This window comes from Physcomitrium patens, chromosome 15, assembly GCF_059467195.1.
Source record: "Physcomitrium patens ecotype Gransden chromosome 15, ASM5946719v1, whole genome shotgun sequence".
Classification (NCBI taxonomy): Eukaryota; Viridiplantae; Streptophyta; class Bryopsida; order Funariales; family Funariaceae; genus Physcomitrium; species Physcomitrium patens.
Window position 1 is genome coordinate 8,596,013 of NC_143424.1, and position 18,873 is coordinate 8,614,885.

Here is an 18,873-nt window from a genome sequence, read left to right on the forward strand (position 1 = left end):
ATTCTCTTGAAGCTAGAGCATCTTCATCTTTGAGTAATGAAATCAACACTAACCATTGATTCAACTTTCATTAAGCAAGTTCAGTCAAATATGTCTTCTGATCGTCTTATTTGTGATATTAAGAAAAACCCTTCAAAGTCTCATAATACTTCCAAGTTTGAATTCAAGAATAATCTACTATATTTTGAGGGACCCCTATATGTTCAAAAAGGTAAAGCTCGATTATGTGTTATTCAAGCTTGTCATGACTTTCCAGTAGCATGACATTTTAGATACAATAAAACTTTGGAACTAATATTCAAGGATTTTTGGTGGCCTCAAATGTGAAAAGTAGTCAAAGATTTTGTAAAATCTTGTGATGTTTGCTCAAGATCAAAAACTCCTCGTCATTGACCTTACAAACTTCTTCAACCATTACCCATTCTAGAACAACCATAGTCTTCTATTTCTATAGATTTCATGATAGATCTTTCAATCTCAAGTTCTTATGACTCTATATTCGTGATATTAGATCATTTTACCAAGATGGAATATTTTGTACCATGTACAAAATCCATCACATGTGAAGAAATAGCTAAGCTCTTTCTTGACAATATCTATCGCTATCATGGATTACCCAAGGATATTATATCAGATATGGAAACTCAATTTGTATCAAGATTTTGGCAGACTCTTTTCAAGATTCTAAAAGTGGATATAAAACTATTTTCGACATTCCATCCTCAAACTGATGGACAAACAGAGTGTGTTAATTAAGTTTTGGAGCAGTATTTAAGATGTACCATCAATTACCATCAAGATGATTGGACAACTTTTTTGCCAATGGCAGAGTTTGCTTATAATAATACACTACATTCTTCTACAAAATAAACACCTTTCTTTGTCAATTATGGTTATCATCCACGACTTGATACTTTTGACTTTTCAAAAGTTGATAATCTTGTAGCAAAAGATTTGGTAATTCATTTATCAGAGCTACATGCAACAATGAAGGCATAGTTAAAAGAAGCTCAAGAACAACAAAAAGTCAATGCAGATGTCTATCCAAAGAAACAACCACCATTCCATATGAAAGACAAGGTATGGTTACTTTGTCATAATATCAAGACCATTCATCCTTGTGACAAGTTGGATTGTCGAAGGCTTTGACCATTTTCTATTTTTGTATAAATCAATCTAGTTGCATATCATTTATACCTGTCGGAGTCAATGAAAATCCATCCAATATTCCACGTATCTCTTCTTGAACCATACAAGACAGTGAACATACCAAGAAGAAAATAAGCTCCACCTCCTCTTATTGAAGTGGAGAATAATGAAGAGTTCGAAGTAGAAGAAGTCTTAGATTTAAGGCGGCGTCAAAATAAATTGAAATATCTTATCCATTGGCACGGATATGATATTAGTGAATGCACATGGGAGCCAGTAAAGAATCTTACAAATGTAGTAAAGACAGTGGAGGCTTTTCACTGATGACATCCATCAAAATCAAGATGAAAACCTTCTTTATGAAAGAAACAAAATCTAAGCAAGATAACATTCTACTTTCAATCTTTATTTGTAGCTTCTTTGTAGTTGTGACATTGATGAGATGGAGAACTAATAACTAGCAGATTCGACTAAAGAGCCTTCATTTGCTAACATTACGATTGTCACAACCTTCAAGATGACACAATCAAGATGAAGATCTTTAAGAATAATATATTCTTCCTTGAATGAATGGTGAAATACAACGCATTTGGTATCACGATCTTGGAAGGGACTTCCAATGTTTTGTGATTTTACTAGAGGTAGGAGCAGCTCTTGACGGTATCCCAAATGTTTTATTTGAAGGAAGTTATGAAGGCCTCAATAACAATTAAATAACTAGGTGGTCTTCCTGCCTCGGTATGCGAGACTATCAATGGTTGAGAGGCCCTATCAATCATCTTTGAAGAGAACAATGATCAGAGTATGTGGCAAATACAATTCGTCGCATCATAGATTTTCTTAACATATGATGATCACTCCTCGTGGAACTCATCCATAGAAGGGAAGGTAATGTCATAGACATACACATGTAAGCCAGTAATTACATATATAAATAGGTAGAAGTAAGTAAAAAATAAATAAAAGTAAGTTAATTCTATAATATTTGCTATGGAAGCTTCCTAGAAGTTATATAGATGTTGCTTTGACTTTGTAAGTGTCTTTAATTGACTTTTTGGATTAGAAACGTAGTTAATAAGTTAGCCATGTGCCACACGTATTGTTAGCTTGAAGACCAAACTAACTATGTGGTCCACACGTAGAAAAACTTGTCTTATAAGTCAAGGCATGTATCCTACAAAGTCAACACATATTGGAGGTCCTATAGAGCATCGCCACATAGTCCCTAGTTAGTTAGTATATATAGAGACAAGAGTGAAGCCTTCTTCACTCTTATCAACTCCTTTCTTACTTCTAGTTTAGTTTCAAGGATCTCTAATTTTCTTGTCTTTTGACAATAGCCATTATACTTTCTTTCTTAATATACATATTGAATTATTTCTATTTTGTCATCTTTCTTTGAGAGAAGTCTCACTTGTTTATTTCTTTTTATCAAGTTCTTATCCTTCACAATAATATAGTCATATAATGTTGATATTGTAGAAATATTTCTCTACAATATTTCTAAAAAGAATATAAAAAATTATCAAAAATTATCAAAAGTTACTCCTATAACTGAAAGACAAATGAAAGGTGATGATCTTAGATTAAATAAGAAATCAAGTAATATACTTGAGATACCGCCATACTTGATATTATTCAATTAATAAATTTTATGCTTACTATTGAGTCTGCTTCATAGAAACCTATTGAAGGTTATATGTACATAAATTCTATGGTACATTAAAAGGAGAAAATGAACCTACTAAGTGCATCTTCAATTCTACTTCAAGGCATGAAGAGTTGAATTCTACAAATTTAGAAGTCAAGGTGCTTACAAACAAAGCCACAATCTTAGAATTTAGAGGAAATTCAGCTCTTGCATCAAGTGTACTTAAGAGATATAACCAACCTACATACTATCTTTTATATCTCCTTGAAAAAGGCTTGAATACACAAACAATAACAACAAAATTATAAAAATGGGCTCAATATAAAGAATAGGATTGAATAGATTGGAATGGGGTTTAAAAGGTCAAAACAAGATAGAAGATGAAAACATGGAAAATTAAGATGTATGACAAGAAGGTGCAATAATGTTCAGGATTTATTGATCTAGTAAGAATCTAGATCACTTTAACATTGTCCTATACATACATACAAATATATAAATAAAAAAATTATTCACTCTATATAATATCTATTATCTCAAAAATTAAACATCATATACATATATATATATATATATATATAATTTATTTAAAATATATATTAACTTCTAAGATTATTTTTTGTAATATGATTCTTTTAATTAAATATATATTTTAATTTTTTATCAAAATCTACTTGTAACTTAGGATCCCACCTTTCTCTAATTCTATTGTAAACCAATCTAAAAAATTACAAATTGTTTTTTAATTCTAAGCTAAATTCTCACCTTAAACAAGTCAATATCTTTGTAGATTCTAAAGTCCCAGTAAATACTGAATATTTAACAAATACTAAATCCTAAACAAATTCCAATTTCTTTTCAAACTTCATTAGTAGTTAATTTTGAATCCTAACTTCTAAAAAGCGTACATCTAAAACAGCCTCATATTCCAAGTTTATGCTAAGGCTAAACAAATTTAAACAATGTAGCAAACATACAAAAACAGTGCCGACAACGTGAGAGTTCTCACCAAAGCTGGATTTAAAATCTTCTATGAAATCGAATTCAATTGCAGGCAATCCCGTTAATGATACTCAAGATTTCATCATAAGCCATTCATGACGAGTCACGCCATAAAATTACAACACTATGGCTTGGCTACGATTAGCTTTCCCAAGGTTGGAAAATCGTCTCCACAGCAGGGCTAGCATCTATGTTTGTATAAGGAAGGCAAATATACATAAAATTATTCTACCACGGTAATCAGTTGCAACAAAATGCGTTGCTACACCTATGTGTGGAGGCGGCGCAGACCTTGCTCTCCTGCGGTTATGGACAGAGGTGAGGCACTAAGATAAAGAATCACCTCTCCAGATGAAGGACCTTTCCTTGTTTGACGGCTTGGGATGACACCCACACTTTAGCGCGATGTATGAGCGAGAACCCTGTGCACAGATCAAAGCATCGTTTAGAAAACAGCATATTGCTGGATGTGTAGTGATACGTTTCACAAGGCTGGCCTAACCTGACTACTCAGCGACGCAATTCAAACTACGAGAATTCAGGGTGGCTGACGTTGGCAAGAAATACTGCCTAAGCTCGGACTGTAATGGCGATATACCCGCACCGAAAAAACACATGCTCAAAACGAAGAAACACGGAGAATACCTGGACTTTTTCGTGACAGACTGCGGTTGGGAGTGGGTGTACTCGACATGTTCCGCAGGAACGATGCGGCGACGGGCACGCATGGTACCTGGATGTTTTCCTTGACAGAGTTATCAACAGAACTGCCGTACATGGAACAGGCAAAAGGTCTGCTAGGTTTATGTCCGGGAATCTCCGCCTTAGCAGAGGCGTTGGCATGAGAGTGAGATGCTCTGCATAGAAAGTCTTCTGCTAGTTTGTTAGACCTATCCATCACAACAGGCCTATTCGAGACGCTGGTATTTACATCCAATGGCATCAACTTCCTTGAGGGTTGGTCCGAAAGCACAACCGGAGTGGCTGGAAGATGAGATGGAGACTTTATTTGGAGGAGGTCAAGCATAGTCACTGTGGAACTCTTCTGGGGTCCACCCACGGACGCCATCTCGACGTGTCGTACGGCCCGGGTCATGGCAGCCTTTCGTGCCTTGTTTTCTCGTTTAATCGCTCTAGTGAGAACGAGAGATTTAGATGCAACCTTGGTAGGACTTTCTCTTTTGAAGGTAGTTTTGGAGATGGTTTGCAAAAGGGGGTTTGCTGATGTCGTGATGCGAAGTTTCGTTAACTCTCTTTCAGCAAGTTCAGGAGAATTTGGAAAAGGATGAGTAAGACAGCTCTTTCGCCTCCCTATTGTAGAAACAATCTTCGCAGGTGTGAGCCTGTCCGCAGAAATTCTAGGAGGGGAAAGTGAATTCAGAGTATTTGAAAACAGCATTCCCTCAGTGTGTGTCAGCATCCAGAGTTTCATAGAGCCCCTGATTTCAGTCACAGTCATTGAGCGCCTAGGGCCTAGAAGCTCGTCGTCTGCATCATTTGCAGATTCCCTGAAACTTTTACATGGCGAGCTGAAAAGTCTTCCTCGCTTTGTTTCAGGGCTCTCTGCATTCAAACGCAGTGGTCGTGAAACGAGAGGTTTCGGTGATGAAGAATTGCTCCGGCTACAACTTTTCACTCTCCGTCCGTGTGAAGAAGCACGACCGCAATTACGCTTGTTATTATCCTTGCTCGGAGGGTCTCTTCCGCGATGTAACTTTGCGGGTGGAAACAGTTTGACAGTGACATCAGAAGGAAAACCTCCTACCTTGAACCCACTTAAGGGTCGTAATGAGGAAGATTTGGCGCGCATGGTCTTCTGCACTTGAGCCTTGGTTGGAAACGCAATATCTCTTCCCTTGATATCTTTGCCAAACCGCTTCTCCAGCTCTGGACTCTCATCAGCAGGTTCCTGGGCCTTCCGAAGCCCGTCTTGTCTCATTTCTTCCGCACAGAACTTGGCAAATTGCTCTGTAAATTGGCTAGCCATTAGTATCTCTGACATAACATCGAGTGCCTGGTCAGCAGGTGATGACCACTGCTTCCTCTCAGCTGAAGACGAAATGGCTGAAGTTGATGAGTTAAAAGTACTCATTATCCTAGGACGGGACACTCGAAATGAGGCAAAAGAGATAGTGACGCTAAGAGAACTAGTGTATACGAAGTACTAACGGTAGTCAGCAGGACGGAGACTCGCATTATCGCTGGCTATTATTAACTGCATCAACGCCATGGGCTCGACCGGAAACTTACTAAAGGGTTGTCAGACTGTTTCGACAATAAGGTTCATAAAAATTATTAGAATAAAAAGGAAATATAATTAAATATTAAAGCTGGAAGAGGAAGTAAACGGCAAAACCTGTCGCTTCCGGTTGTATTTTCGACTGGACTCTGCTATCAGCCTTGTGATCATTCAGAGATATCCAACGGTGGTTATCTGAACCAAAATCATACAGACATATTGATGATTTAGATACAATCAAGATGTCAATCCTAAAACAATAACAGAATCGTCAGCAGAAGAGTTCCGCAGGGTGGTATGTGGTGACCTTTCTGCAAATGATGTTGCTAGCAACAATCTAAGTTGCATCACTTACTAGTGTCCACCAACGCTACAATCCAAGTCGTCATAAGATGAAGTAGAAAACTGAAGGCATAATACAATTACAATGCAAATTACCATGACATCCAACTGGCCCAGCGTTCTTTTCTCCAAAGCGATTCGCTCCGGAGATCCAAGTGTGTTTCGAATTTACCGGACTCGAGTGTACCCTGGAAATAGTAGTTTGGAATTTTTGAAGACGAGCAACAACCTGATCAACCTGTACCCAAGCAATCCTAAATTGGCTAAATTTCACTTCTGCAGTTGTTATCATTTAGACTGTGTCAAAGATCTATGTAATAATCTGTGTCTCGTGGAGAGAGACCTGTCGCAATCGCAAGAACAAGCTACCTCCAGGCACAAAGTTGCGATATCTACTATATTGTCATAATGCTTTAGTCTCACTGCCAATCGACAGTCCTTTACCAGAAAGTTCTTAAGTGGAGTGTTCGCTCTTCAAAGCCAAAAGTCACCATTGAACATTGCAGAATCCTCTCCTTTTCTCTTAGTATTAAACTTGCTGACTTGCAATGGTGATCGTGTACACTTGAAATAACAGTCACTATTCTTTCACAAGAAAATGGCAGTTTAACTTCACAGGTGCGTTCAAAGGAGAGGCCTCAAAAGATAACTACACTCAAAGAATGCTCGAAGTTTAATTTGTCAAACTTCAAGAGCAGCATTTCAGTACGAACAATAGACCATACCTTTAGAACTGCTTCCATAAGTACAGGCGACGGTTGCAAGGCCAAGTTCGTCCTCGGTGGCGAATCCACTTGCGCCATTGTTTGATCCTCAACTCAAACTATCATTTCCGGAAATAAACGCAGTTCCTCACAGAATGCTGGCCACCGAAATCCGCGTTTACGAATGCTGAAAATTCCTAGCAATAATCAAAAACATCGAGGCTCTCTTGCGCAGCAATGGATTCATACTTACGTTGACGATCGAGCCAACACATTCAAAACATGCAGAGTAGGAACTGGATGTGCCCGAATGTACGAACTTCTACTTAGCGGGCTGGTCATCTCACATATACTTCACACTTCTAAATCCCGATGACTCACCAAACTCCGACCAAATTTCATCAATGCTCCTCGCACAGACCAGACCGTAGGGAGAGATTTAAACGCGCACGAGCAATCTCCAGCTCTAACCTCGAGAACTGCTCATGCTGCCGATGGAGCCGATAGACACGATTGATTTTCTGCACAGAACATGACGACGGGTGGATCCGCGGCCGATCCTCGCAGCTAGCTAACAGCAACTATCGCCAACGTATACCATATCGGTGTCCGCTCACAACGGATCGATCGACAGTGGCTGCGCAGGGTGTGCAGTCAGTCTCTGGCACTGGAAACAGAGACAAAGAAATGATGATGGTGAAGCAATCCTGCATGGTATGAAAAGAAATCGTCGCTGGGCTGCGAGACGTTGGCAACGGGAACGACGAGTAATAAAGTCCCGAGACAAATCGAAAAGGCAACGAGTGCGTATTTCAACCGCAATCAGTCTTCGGTGGGGTTGGACTTGAATGATGACCGATATGGATGAATGTACAGGATGAGAAACACCATCGGCGGTATTCAGTTCACACAAATATGCTTCATGTGGCAATTTTATTCGTAATGTAGACTATGATGTGGGTACACCTTCAAAATGGTCATTCTATATATATATATATATAGATAGATATGAGATATTGTTAATTCGTATATTTATTCAAAACATTGACTTGGTATTTATGTTTTAATTCTGAAAACAAACTTACGGCATAGTTGGCTTTTTATTTTATTTTTTATTAAATAATTTCTAACAAAAACTAATGGTATTCAAACTAAATAAGATTGATTTTTTCTTCATTTGAATGAGTTTTTGGATTTAAAAAGAAATAACATAATCAATTTCTACAACTTTCATATTTTATTCTTTATGTCATTATTGTTAGAAAATTTATTATTTTTATATGATGGTGTTTTTAAGATGATAACCCGTTCTAAGATACTAATGTAAAGGAAAGAAAACAGAAAAAGAAAAAGAAAAACTGTATCATACTTAGTCACAAACATCATTTTTTTGCATATTAAAGGCCATATATAAAACATAGCATGCATCATTGATTGCAGTAAATTAATATACTTATATAATACATTAAATCAATTCTAGTTCAAAACTATGTTCATTTATTCATTCATTTAATTAACTATCTTGATGGAACATGATCCTCCACTCCATCCCAAATTGTTGGGCAGTCGAGAGGACGCACATTCTATATTGTTGTAGGTCTTCATAGACTGAAGATATGTGGTTTATTAGGAAGTCATTCATGATGCAGTAGATCGAAAAGATCGACTGCTCACGGAAACCAAGCACTAGCAATAACTTCTGCCTATTCGTCTCTGTGCACACAAATCAGGCATGTTATCAAGTTTTTGAGATATCATCCACTTTGTAGCAGTGCAGTGTGTCCAAGGTATCAAGGTATGAAGCGCTGACATGAAACCAGATTATCCCATCAGTGATTAATCATAGGATTGCTCGCACTGTAATGTGGAGAGCACGATCAGCAAACCAATCATACATGTTGGGCAGCTCTCTCTCCACGCGCTCCCTAAATCTAGCAATCGCTCTAGGAATGCTGGTTAGGAAGTGAACAAGTGTTACACCGGCCTTGAACCCTCTGTAATGAGCTGACCGGTTGCCTGTTAAAAAGAGGAGAGAACTTCAGACAGAAGTAGAAGTTGTCGCCTATTGAGGACACTCAGATTTATTAATCTGGACTTACAAAAATAAAAGATTGAGCCAAGCACATAGGGCGAAGTAATGAATATCATGTCTAATAATTTCTACCCGCAATTTCTAAACAGAGCAATGATTGTGCTTTAATTTCTGAACAGAACCCTTCCAGATTCGTGGGTGGAAACATACCATCTTTAGAGGCATTGAAATAGTAATTGTCGAGATTTTCTCGACGAAATTCATCCAGAACAGATCGTACACTGGCGCGATGTTCGCTGTTGGGTGGCCTCAAATCAGCTGGAAGAGCGAGAGTGACATCTGTTGTCATTAGTGTTTGTTCAAGGCAGCAATTTGAAAAGAGAACAATTGAGAGTTTGTCCACTTCAACCGGTGGAGTCGTAGAGATTAGGTACGAGTTCTCTTCACTGCAAGATCCATCAACCACTAAATTCAGAAGTTCAATCAACGTCCTTTCCTAAACGGAGTAATTTACGTAAAAGTACAACTGACTGTGGATGTATTTTGGCGTAGACAAAGTTTACAAAACTTGTCACGCATAGCCACATGTCTTCTAAATCACCTCAAGCACCACTCAACTTTCAAATACGCGAGACTCTATTGCGGGGATAGCGAACAAGGATTGGGTAAAGAAACAAGACAATCCACCAAACCGAGAAGCCCCGAGGATTTCCATTCTTGATAATTTATGGGGGAATTGAAAGCTACCTGCAGATGTCACGCAGCCTTTCGAGATCTAATCTACTAAGACGCTTATTATCGCGAAGGCATCCAATGCTGACTTTGGGCCACTTAGATCCAGGGAATTCCTTCATTACACCAGGGTAAAACTCTTCGACTTGGGTTTTAAGCTGATCAAGCATTTCAAGGACGATAATGTCAAACACACATTCGAAACCTCACATTGAAAGCCCTGCTTCTGCGTAACAGACACGAAACTAAACACAAATCACGCACAGGAAATGCTTCAATACCAATACACTATGAGATCAGCTTAAAAATTCACAAGAACTTGCGAATACGAAAAGAAATGGACTTTGAAAGCACATAACGACCAAAACCAGAAGGACATTGAGATTCGTTTTCAAAGGACCAACTCCTTACCTCTAAAAGAGCATCTGGGAATCCAGTAAATGCAAGTGTGAGCACTCCTTGCCAGCTCACAAAGAACTCAGCTACCTCAAACCTGCATGCCAGAGTACTACCAATCATACATGCCAAGCCACCAGAGGTATGGATTGATGGCATTGCCAGATCAATCATTGTTTGCATTATGGCCTCGTCAACACAAGCCCCAACCTGCAAATCTCTCCTGCTCTTGGTTTTAAGAAAAGCTCATGTACAGGCGAACAGTATAATGCAAGTCAAACGCCTGTCCACACGTCCATAAAACGAAATGCAAACACCAACATCAGCAGATACTACAGTAACATTATAAAATGAAAGATGGAAAAATGAAAAATGAAACTTCTATACCTGCACTGTTCTTTAACAAAGCTCGGTGACACGTGCGTCATGTTAATTTAGTTCAAGTATGCTCAAAAGCCATCTCAAGGGATCAAGCACTCCAGCAATAATCGACTCTTAAACATATATAAAATCGTGATTCATCACAATGTCATGTTGTGCACCATTGTATAACATCAAAACCATTAATCAGACCCATTTACGGGAATTGCAACCCAAATTACCACTTCGTCGTACGCAGAGACGCATGATGTTCGACAGCCTTCAATTCCAATTAGCAAAGACCATGTAAACTTATCATTGGTGGCATTGTCTACTTAATCTACTAATTCCAATAATGCTACTACCTCGGAAAAAGGAATCTGTAAACCCAACTTAAAGAGCGCTCAACAGTCATGGACGAACTCAAAACCTCGAAACTCAAGTAAATGAGTAAGCTATCTCACACTCCGGCAAGGGTGTCAACCCTCCGATCGGTGTCAAACCGTCGATTGCTGGGTAGGGCAGGCATGAGAGCAGAAGCAAGAGCGCATTGAATCGTCTAAAATCCTTAAAACAAATTACGGAGCCGAGACACTAATTACAGCTGAAGAACTCAAGCCGTCCTGCTTGCAAATGCGTACCAGCAAAACTACCTCGGGGTTCCAGCTCGCGCAATCTGCAGCAACTCAATCTCTCGATCTGCTGACGATGCAATCAATCGTCATGAAACCCTAATTGGTCGTGTGCACACGGAATCGGGCGAGGAAACCAAGGTGAGTGCGACTTCAAGCCTCATATACTCGGCGAATGACCATCACAACTTGATATCTACAGATACGAGACAGTCTGGACATCAGCAGTGGACACTCGGACGTATGATTTGACCTTTGATATGTCTTACTTATGAGGAAAATTTAATTTATTTAAAAGAATGAGCAGCTATTTTAAATATACTTTCTTGCAATGTGCTATGAAGTATATTATTATCTTACTACATACTTCATATAAAATTTATGAAAATTAACATGGAAAAAGAAATTAGAATCAGTGCTCATTAAAGTCATTTTTCAAATATTTAAAAATTTTGAATTTTTGTCCAAGGTTCTATATTTATAATAATATGATGGTTATTTTTTAAAATACCTAACTATGCAAAGATTTCCAAAAAATCACTATTTTTTTTCATACTTAATTTTTCTAATACTCATGACAAATTAAATTCTAATTTTCTATTTCAATTTGAAGTAAAATTTGAAATTTTCAATTTTTTAATAATCAAATTTATTTAAGAGACTAATCATGTTTTTGGAATATATATTTTTAATAAGAAAACTATTTTTTGTTAAATATGGCATAAAAAAATTTATAGTATTATTATTTATTTATTATAGTTGAAAAAATGTTGAATGTGACTATCTAAGAAGATGTTAAGAAAAAATAAAACTAAGTAGCGTAAATATTCTTTAAATTTTAAATCTTCCAGTAATATGTCAATATGCAAAAAATTGTTTTGGATTATTTTAACAAACTCAAGATATCAATAATAATAATAATAAGATATAGAATTCAGTGTAATTTAGAGTGTTGATGCTTTACAAAATTTCATTTTGCTAGAGGATTTATAATTATTAAAGGTGAACTTCTTTCTTTCAGAATTTCTTTATGGTTATATAAACAATCCCTAACAAAGAAACTTGTAAAAATACAATATTGGTATTAAAAAATCTGTAAAAAGCGTAAATATTTAATAAACTTTAAAATCTCTTGATCTATATGTTATGAATCTAAAAATAAATAAATAAATAATAATAAATTACAGATCCTAAAGAAGTAATAAAGAATCTACTTAATAAAAAGGTTGTAAATACTTTCTTAATGAACTTATTATCCAATAAAATTTAAGATATATAATAATTCTATCTTAATATACTTCTTAGGATAAAGTGATAGTTAGATTTTGCATGCTCAATAGTATCCAATTATATATAGAGTAATTCGTCCAAAATTGAAATAAAGTAGGTAAATTTTGGATTTCCATTGTATTATTTATTTATTTAAATTCTTCCAAATTATTTTTTGAAGTTTGAAACAAATCACCCTTTCCTTAGGAATAGATACATTGACTTGGATGTAAGGATGTATTGCATTTTAAGGAACTCTTTAAAATCAAAAATTTGTTCAATGGCTCTAATCATCTACAATCTTGAATGAACCTAAGCAACACTATAAATTTCTTCTCAATATAAATATTCATAGAATCCCTTATTTATTTTCTTCAAAGACAATAACATAATATGTTAAGAGAAAAAAAAATCTTTCTTTCTAAAAGTAGGGATTGAATTGGATGTTTTACAACATAAAAAATAATTTATTACTCAATTACTCATAGTGGTCTTCTAATTTATTACTCAATATGTAGGTGTTGCAAAACATACTTGGTTTGCCTTGCTTAGATCAATTGAGATCAAACTATAGTAGATTAGTGTGCAATTAAGGAGGCTATATAATAACAAAAACCTTTCTACCAACCAAGATAATCCTCATTTTAATAACTCAAATAATAATAGGAAAATATTTTTGATAATTATTTAAGTGGTGCCAAAAATAAAGAAAGAAAGAAAGAAAAAGAATAGAAAAAAGTGAAAATAGTTTAGCTCCAAATAAAAATATTCATAGCTTCCTTTGAATGCCACAAAAACAAGAAGCTATCTTGAATAAGTTTGGAGAGTGTATACAAGCTTAAAGGATATGACATTGGGCTATTTCGTTTATATATTTATATATAAGTATTTGGAAATCTATTATTAGAAAATGGGCACAAATACTTCATGTTGGAAACAAAATATTTTTGATAAGGCATTTATACCTGGATTTGAGAAAGTTTACCCCGAATGGTCTTCACTACCAGAAAGACTTTCTGATACTCAATAAAATATCAAATGGTGTAAAATCACCCTGGACTCCGATAGCGGACTGCTACCCAGCAGGCTCTTACAGCCTTCTGATTTGCACCTTGTGAATGGGAATCGGGAGACCGAATGGACCAATGCGAAAGTGTAAATCGAAGAGATATTTGAGTGGTGTATAATTCGAGGCCGCCAGCGACGTCTGATGTCGGAAATTGCATACAAATTTGTTCCTGAAATAGGAAATAACACTACTGGGAAAAGTTTGAGGGGACGAATCAGTCGACGGATAAGGATAGGCGAAGAAATCTGCCACATGTGGGTAAAAATTGATGTCTTAAGGAGGCCACAAGTAATGACTGGCGTTGTCAGGTGAAGCAGGACTCTTGTCCTGATCGGACTGGCTGGAGATGACGGTCACTTTTGTGGACGGAGGTACGAGAAGGTGGTGGGGTGAAGATTGGATGGTTTCCAAATTTGTTGTCTTCTTTGGGGGTTTGCACAATCTAAGTGCTAATTAATCGTGCTGCTCGCTGACATGGACGATGTGGTATGTGGATAAGTAAGTAAGTTACTATGTTTAGAATGTTTTTGTAAATTGTGGAAAGGTGTACGGCATTAAGAGATAATTCACATATTAGAAAGATTGTGTTGACTACTTCACGTTGTTTGTAGTAGTGGTTGTGATCCGAAAAAACATTTACGAAGTGGTTGATTGCGCTGACAGTATGCAAAATGCTACAGGATGAATTTATAGGAATTAACATAGCGGAGTGGAATTGTCTGCTTTTCCCACGAAACGGAAGGGAACATTCAATAGCGTAATAGATACGAGAAAAAAAAATACAAATTTCATGTTAAAATCATTACTTGAAAATAACAAACTACGCCTTCAAGTGCCTAGCGTATAATATATCTCTGCCAGTGCATCATGCTCACCTATGCCTTGGGCTACTTCACAACAGTTCGATTTGATATGGGATGGACATTTCCACTGCAGAGTGAAGACTCCAAACCAGATATGAACTCAGTCGAAAGAAAAAGGAAGAGCTACATAGAAATAAATCACTCCACGTCTGATGGGATCAATGCACATCTAGGGCAAAACTACAAAAGCCCAGGAGTTGCATTCGAAATCTAAAGGTCACAGTAGGCATGAGAAACGGGCCCTACGCAATTGGGTTGGAACAACTTTCACATGCCTTACACACGCCTCTACGACCACCGAGCTGAAGTAATTCTCTACTCAGATGCAGCAGCTTGGCCACCGCCGTAGAAAGTTCCCTGACTAATGGCGTCGGCGTTTGCGTCTCCGAGGGCAGCAGAGGACAAGTACTGGTCGGCGAGTTGCACACGTTTCACGTTCTGCTGCTCTTGCACCAACATATTTCCATACTCCATCAACTTCTCGATGGTCATAGCGGGCTTCTCAAAGGTAGGGGGACCGTCCTTTGAGTTCACCAACTTCTTTCCAATGTTGTCCACCCCAGTGGCTGAGATCCACTTCCTGACCTCGTCGTCGTAGACACGAGCCCTCAAAGCACCGAAGAAATCTGCGCCATCCAACATTCATGTAAGATAGAGCAACCCGACTTCTGTTTTGTACCACTTGATGAGCTAGGATCCGATCAAACATCAGGCCAGTGAAATCTTAGGCAGTGCAAAGGTTGAGGATTACCAATGGATTGGCCAGGGAAAGAGTCGACCAGCTTGGTGACGTTGTCGTCGCTGACGTTGTCCAGTCTGAAGATACCCTTGCACACACCAATTCGGTCCTCGCGGGTGGGCGCCCAGTAGAACTTCTCCATACGTCCGTCACGGATGAGGGGCGCGTAGAGGGTAGAGAAATCGTTTCCTGTCACGATGATTGGCACACGAGGGATTTCTTCCTTGTTGTACACTCCGGGCAGCTGCACGTTGGTGGGGCTGTCGGCGATGTTCATGAGGGTGGCGTTCACCATCTGGTTGTTGACAGTGTATTGGGTGGTTCCTCCCATACGTCCGGCACCAGCGTCGAGATCGTTGATGAAGAGGGCGCACATCTTACCCTTCTTGATGACATCTGCGGCTTCCCTGTACCTCTGCCTGATGAGCTTGGCGGGCTCTCCGGCGTTTCCAGACTCCAACTCTCCGGCGCTCATCACAATGGGGTTAATACCCAACTTGGACATGACAAGCTCACACTGGAAGGACTTTCCCTGACCCTTTCCTCCCCAGACACCCAGGATAAGGGGCACCTTGATGCCTGGCAAGTTCATGAAGTTCTTGGCAATGTGAATGATGAGCTTGTCCATGAAGGCGGGCGCAATGTACAGACCGTCCTTCATGTTGTCGAAGTTGTAACTGCAGATGTGCCACATCAAGTACAATCAGCTTGGCTCAATTCGCCGAACAATTCAGCAGAGACAACATCTCAGACGATGCACCAAAGCAGTGGAGTGGAAATTCAGCAATGAACGAAGCGCTTACGTCCTCTGGCCGGTGCTGACGTAGTCCCACGAGCTCATGGTCACAACCTGGGTTCCCAGGCCGACGGCACCCTGGAAGAGGGCATCCACCATGCCCTTCCCACGCTGGATGTCCTGTTGGTCATCGGAGATATCATTGCCAAGTCCAGCCCACCTGTCGACCTTCTTAGGAGGCTCACCTGTCTTCTCGGCCTCGCACACGACGCGGCTCTTGCTGCTAGCAACGCCCAAAGTCACATTGGCTGAGACCCTGCTCATAGAGCCAAGGAACGCAGAGCTGCGCACAGCGCTCTTGGTAGCGACTGTCGACACCTTGGTGTCCATCTGCAACACACGGCCATGTTGCAATCCATTGCATCAGCTTGCGAAAAAAGGAGACCTCACAGTGCGTCACCGGACTTTCAAAATCATCCAAAAATTTCACCACTGTACTGTACTCAATTACCAGCCATGTCCACCGATGAGAAGAGTAAATCGAGAAAACAAATCTGCTACTTGTTACCGAAATCATCTCTAAATCTACAATCCACACACTAAACTCACCTCAAAATCATCCGGACACGACACACCAGGACAACAATTCTGACAACAGCAATCTCCATGTCCAAACTTCTGGTCGCTAACGTTCTTCCATCACTTAAGACCAATCGGAGAGGGTACACATGCAACATCCCCCTTCACCACGATCACCGCAACATCCACTCCCTTCGATAACTAAAGCAACGACAAAACGACCACAGGCAAGAAAAAAACACACTCCGACCAAATCAGAGACCACTAGCGCATCGTCGCAGTTACCTGGGCCACAGAGACAGACTGCATGGCTGCAACACTGGTCGCCATCGTCACCGGGCTGAGAATCTCCAGACACAAGTACCCAACTGTTCCCGGAGAGTTTGCCTGCAAGGTTGGAGAATCCCTGCACCGAAACTGCTCGCGATTGTTCGATTTGTGAACACTCCCATCGCGCTCTGAATTTTAATCTCCTCGCCGGAGTCCGTCTCTGCGCTTCTGGATCACGTCCCGCTAACCTCCACCATACCCCCCATCTCGCTTTTCCTAGATACCTCATATGAAGATACTCCCATTTTTTCTATGTATCTTCATTTTTCCTTCAATTTCGATGCAACTATCTCCATTTTTGTTGGATCCGCCGTCAAGGTGCCTATCTGAGATGGGAGCCTTCAGATGGCCGTCGATCGGGTGGACAGATCCAGCGGTGGATGGAGTTCGGGCACGGGGGGTGCTTGAGTTTCTTTGCAGTTGTGTGGCTATGGTACAGCCGAGCCTTGTGGTGAGTGGAAGCTGGATTTGACGAATGTTTTCTAATAGATGAATGAATGGGTTTATCGTATTGGATGAATGTTGTTTCTGTGCTTTCTAACCACAGACGGTGTGATAGGGGGACGACAAGGCTCCGGGCCAATCAGGAAAGGCATGTGCCAAGTGGTCGTCGCTTAAACAAAGTTGGGCTTAACTGGAATTTTTTTGTATAATGGAATATAATTTTTTTCAATATTTCTAACAAGTTATAAAAGGATAATAATTTACTATAAACATTAGTATTTAGGACTAAATAACTTAAGTAGTTCATAAGTTAGATCTAGTCAATTACTTTGGTGTAGACCAACTATCATCCAAAACATAAGTATATTATACTCTTAAATATATTTTAAAGTATTATTTAAAATCATGGTGTTGCATATTAAATAAATAAAATTTTTAGGAAATTTATTACAACAAGTATAAACTTCAAGTTTAAAATTATCGTATTTGTATGTAAATGATACCAATTTTTTTGCTATTACCACCACAAATTATCATTTATTTGATATGTGTTTTTTATTGTTTTTTATTGTTTTTTATTTATTTTTATTTCAATGGTATTTGTTTGTTTAATCAAAAAAATTGAAAGGTATTAAACAAAGGTGGTATGTGGTAGATGGAGGTTGTTGTGGCAATAGCAAAAATTGTGGTGATTGTAGCAAAAATGGTAGTGGCATTATAAATACTCCATATATATATATATTATTCAATTAATTTAATAATTATATCTAGTTAATTCTAACACAATTCCAAAGATATGTATTTAACAAAATTATTAGGTTGAAAGAAAATTTGCTAAAGTAATAAACCAATATATGTTGACAAGCATAATACAATTTTCTAACCAACTAGTTTGAAGCACTCATTTTTCTCAATAAATAAATAAATATAAATATAAATATATATATATATATATATGTAGAAGATTAAATTTTAGTTTGAAGTTGATGTATTACAAAGATTGCAATATTAAATGACTGATTCTCTCTCTTCTGTTAATAAGCACTAATACATTTTTATGTGTATTTATATAATGTTACTTTAAAAAATATGATTGTAGCATTAATATTATTACATTTTTATTTTATGTTTCACAAAAAATCTTTATGAAAAATCATGCAATCAAGTCATTGTAAAAACAACAAGTTTTCTATAAGTTGTTATTTTAAACCATAAACTTACATAGAAATTAAATGAACTAATTTCAAATGCTTCTCACAAGTGCACTTGATGTAAGATGATGTTGAGTATCCATACCATGTGATAAAGTATGGAATGGTCAGAAGCCATTGTTTGCATATTCAACAAAATTTATTTATTTATTCAAATATGCAGAAAAATTAAATTCAAATCTAATTACATTTTACACTGATCAGACCATTTATTAAAATTTGAATACGCACAGATGTCATTTCAATTGATTGTTATGTCTGAAAAGTGGAATAAATGATAAATGTCATCACAAAACTCCAAGCACCAGCTTCTCAGTTCCGCACCGCTTCAACACTACCTTCCTCTTTGATAAGAGTAAGTACATAAGCTTCTCGCTGCTGCGTTGCTTATTCA

At 38.1% G+C, this 18,873-nt stretch overlaps 3 protein-coding genes across 6 annotated transcripts; all 3 read right to left on the reverse strand.

Moving 5' to 3' along the window:
- Positions 1 to 3,815: 3,815 nt before the first annotated feature.
- LOC112292236 (uncharacterized) lies at positions 3,816 to 7,776 on the reverse strand. The gene is made up of 5 exons (XM_024540525.2): positions 7,109 to 7,776; positions 6,480 to 6,621; positions 6,159 to 6,236; positions 4,448 to 5,770; positions 3,816 to 4,224 (listed from the first exon to the last, which is right to left on the reverse strand). Exons 1-5 carry the CDS (start codon positions 7,184 to 7,186, stop codon positions 4,142 to 4,144), a joined length of 1,704 nt encoding a protein of 567 aa, XP_024396293.1. The 5' UTR covers positions 7,187 to 7,776; the 3' UTR covers positions 3,816 to 4,141.
- Positions 7,777 to 8,691: 915 nt separating this feature from the next.
- LOC112292030 (uncharacterized) lies at positions 8,692 to 11,365 on the reverse strand. Of its 4 annotated transcripts, none has more exons than XM_024540116.3 (5): positions 11,261 to 11,365; positions 10,263 to 10,530; positions 9,867 to 10,009; positions 9,330 to 9,565; positions 8,692 to 9,103 (listed from the first exon to the last, which is right to left on the reverse strand). In XM_024540116.3, the coding sequence occupies exons 2-5, from the start codon at positions 10,428 to 10,430 to the stop codon at positions 8,928 to 8,930; spliced, it is 723 nt and encodes a 240-aa protein (XP_024395884.1). In that variant the 5' UTR covers positions 10,431 to 10,530; positions 11,261 to 11,365; the 3' UTR covers positions 8,692 to 8,927. The 4 variants fall into 4 exon arrangements, with proteins under 4 accessions (XP_024395884.1, XP_024395881.1, XP_024395883.1 ...); XM_024540113.3 differs by having other exon boundaries at positions 11,249 to 11,365; XM_024540115.3 differs by having other exon boundaries at positions 11,072 to 11,365.
- Positions 11,366 to 14,342: 2,977 nt separating this feature from the next.
- Positions 14,343 to 16,920, reverse strand: LOC112292188 (ribulose bisphosphate carboxylase/oxygenase activase, chloroplastic). The gene is made up of 4 exons (XM_024540435.3): positions 16,780 to 16,920; positions 15,983 to 16,305; positions 15,192 to 15,856; positions 14,343 to 15,066 (listed from the first exon to the last, which is right to left on the reverse strand). Exons 1-4 carry the CDS (start codon positions 16,822 to 16,824, stop codon positions 14,756 to 14,758), a joined length of 1,344 nt encoding a protein of 447 aa, XP_024396203.1. The 5' UTR covers positions 16,825 to 16,920; the 3' UTR covers positions 14,343 to 14,755.
- Positions 16,921 to 18,873: the final 1,953 nt, after the last annotated feature.

What these genes read in the sequence shown, in the direction of transcription:
- LOC112292236 (XM_024540525.2), bottom strand. Translation starts at nt 7,186, where the DNA reads ATGGCGCAAGTGGATTCGCCACCGAGGACGAACTTGGCCTTGCAACCG. An exon ending in TTATGGAAGCAGTTCTAAAG is followed by an intron (nt 6,622 to 7,108) that starts GTATGGTCTATT and finishes GCTTGGGTACAG; the next exon opens with GTTGATCAGGTTGTTGCTCG. An exon ending in AATACAACCGGAAGCGACAG is followed by an intron (nt 5,771 to 6,158) that starts GTTTTGCCGTTT and finishes GCCAATTTACAG; the next exon opens with AGCAATTTGCCAAGTTCTGT.
- LOC112292030 (XM_024540116.3), bottom strand. Translation starts at nt 10,430, where the DNA reads ATGCAAACAATGATTGATCTGGCAATGCCATCAATCCATACCTCTGGT. An exon ending in TCCCAGATGCTCTTTTAGAG is followed by an intron (nt 10,010 to 10,262) that starts GTAAGGAGTTGG and finishes ATGCTTGATCAG; the next exon opens with CTTAAAACCCAAGTCGAAGA. An exon ending in AGGCTGCGTGACATCTGCAG is followed by an intron (nt 9,566 to 9,866) that starts GTAGCTTTCAAT and finishes TGGATCTTGCAG; the next exon opens with TGAAGAGAACTCGTACCTAA.
- LOC112292188 (XM_024540435.3), bottom strand. Translation starts at nt 16,824, where the DNA reads ATGGCGACCAGTGTTGCAGCCATGCAGTCTGTCTCTGTGGCCCAG. An exon ending in GTCAGCACCGGCCAGAGGAC is followed by an intron (nt 15,857 to 15,982) that starts GTAAGCGCTTCG and finishes GCACATCTGCAG; the next exon opens with TTACAACTTCGACAACATGA. An exon ending in TTTCCCTGGCCAATCCATTG is followed by an intron (nt 15,067 to 15,191) that starts GTAATCCTCAAC and finishes TGGATGGCGCAG; the next exon opens with ATTTCTTCGGTGCTTTGAGG.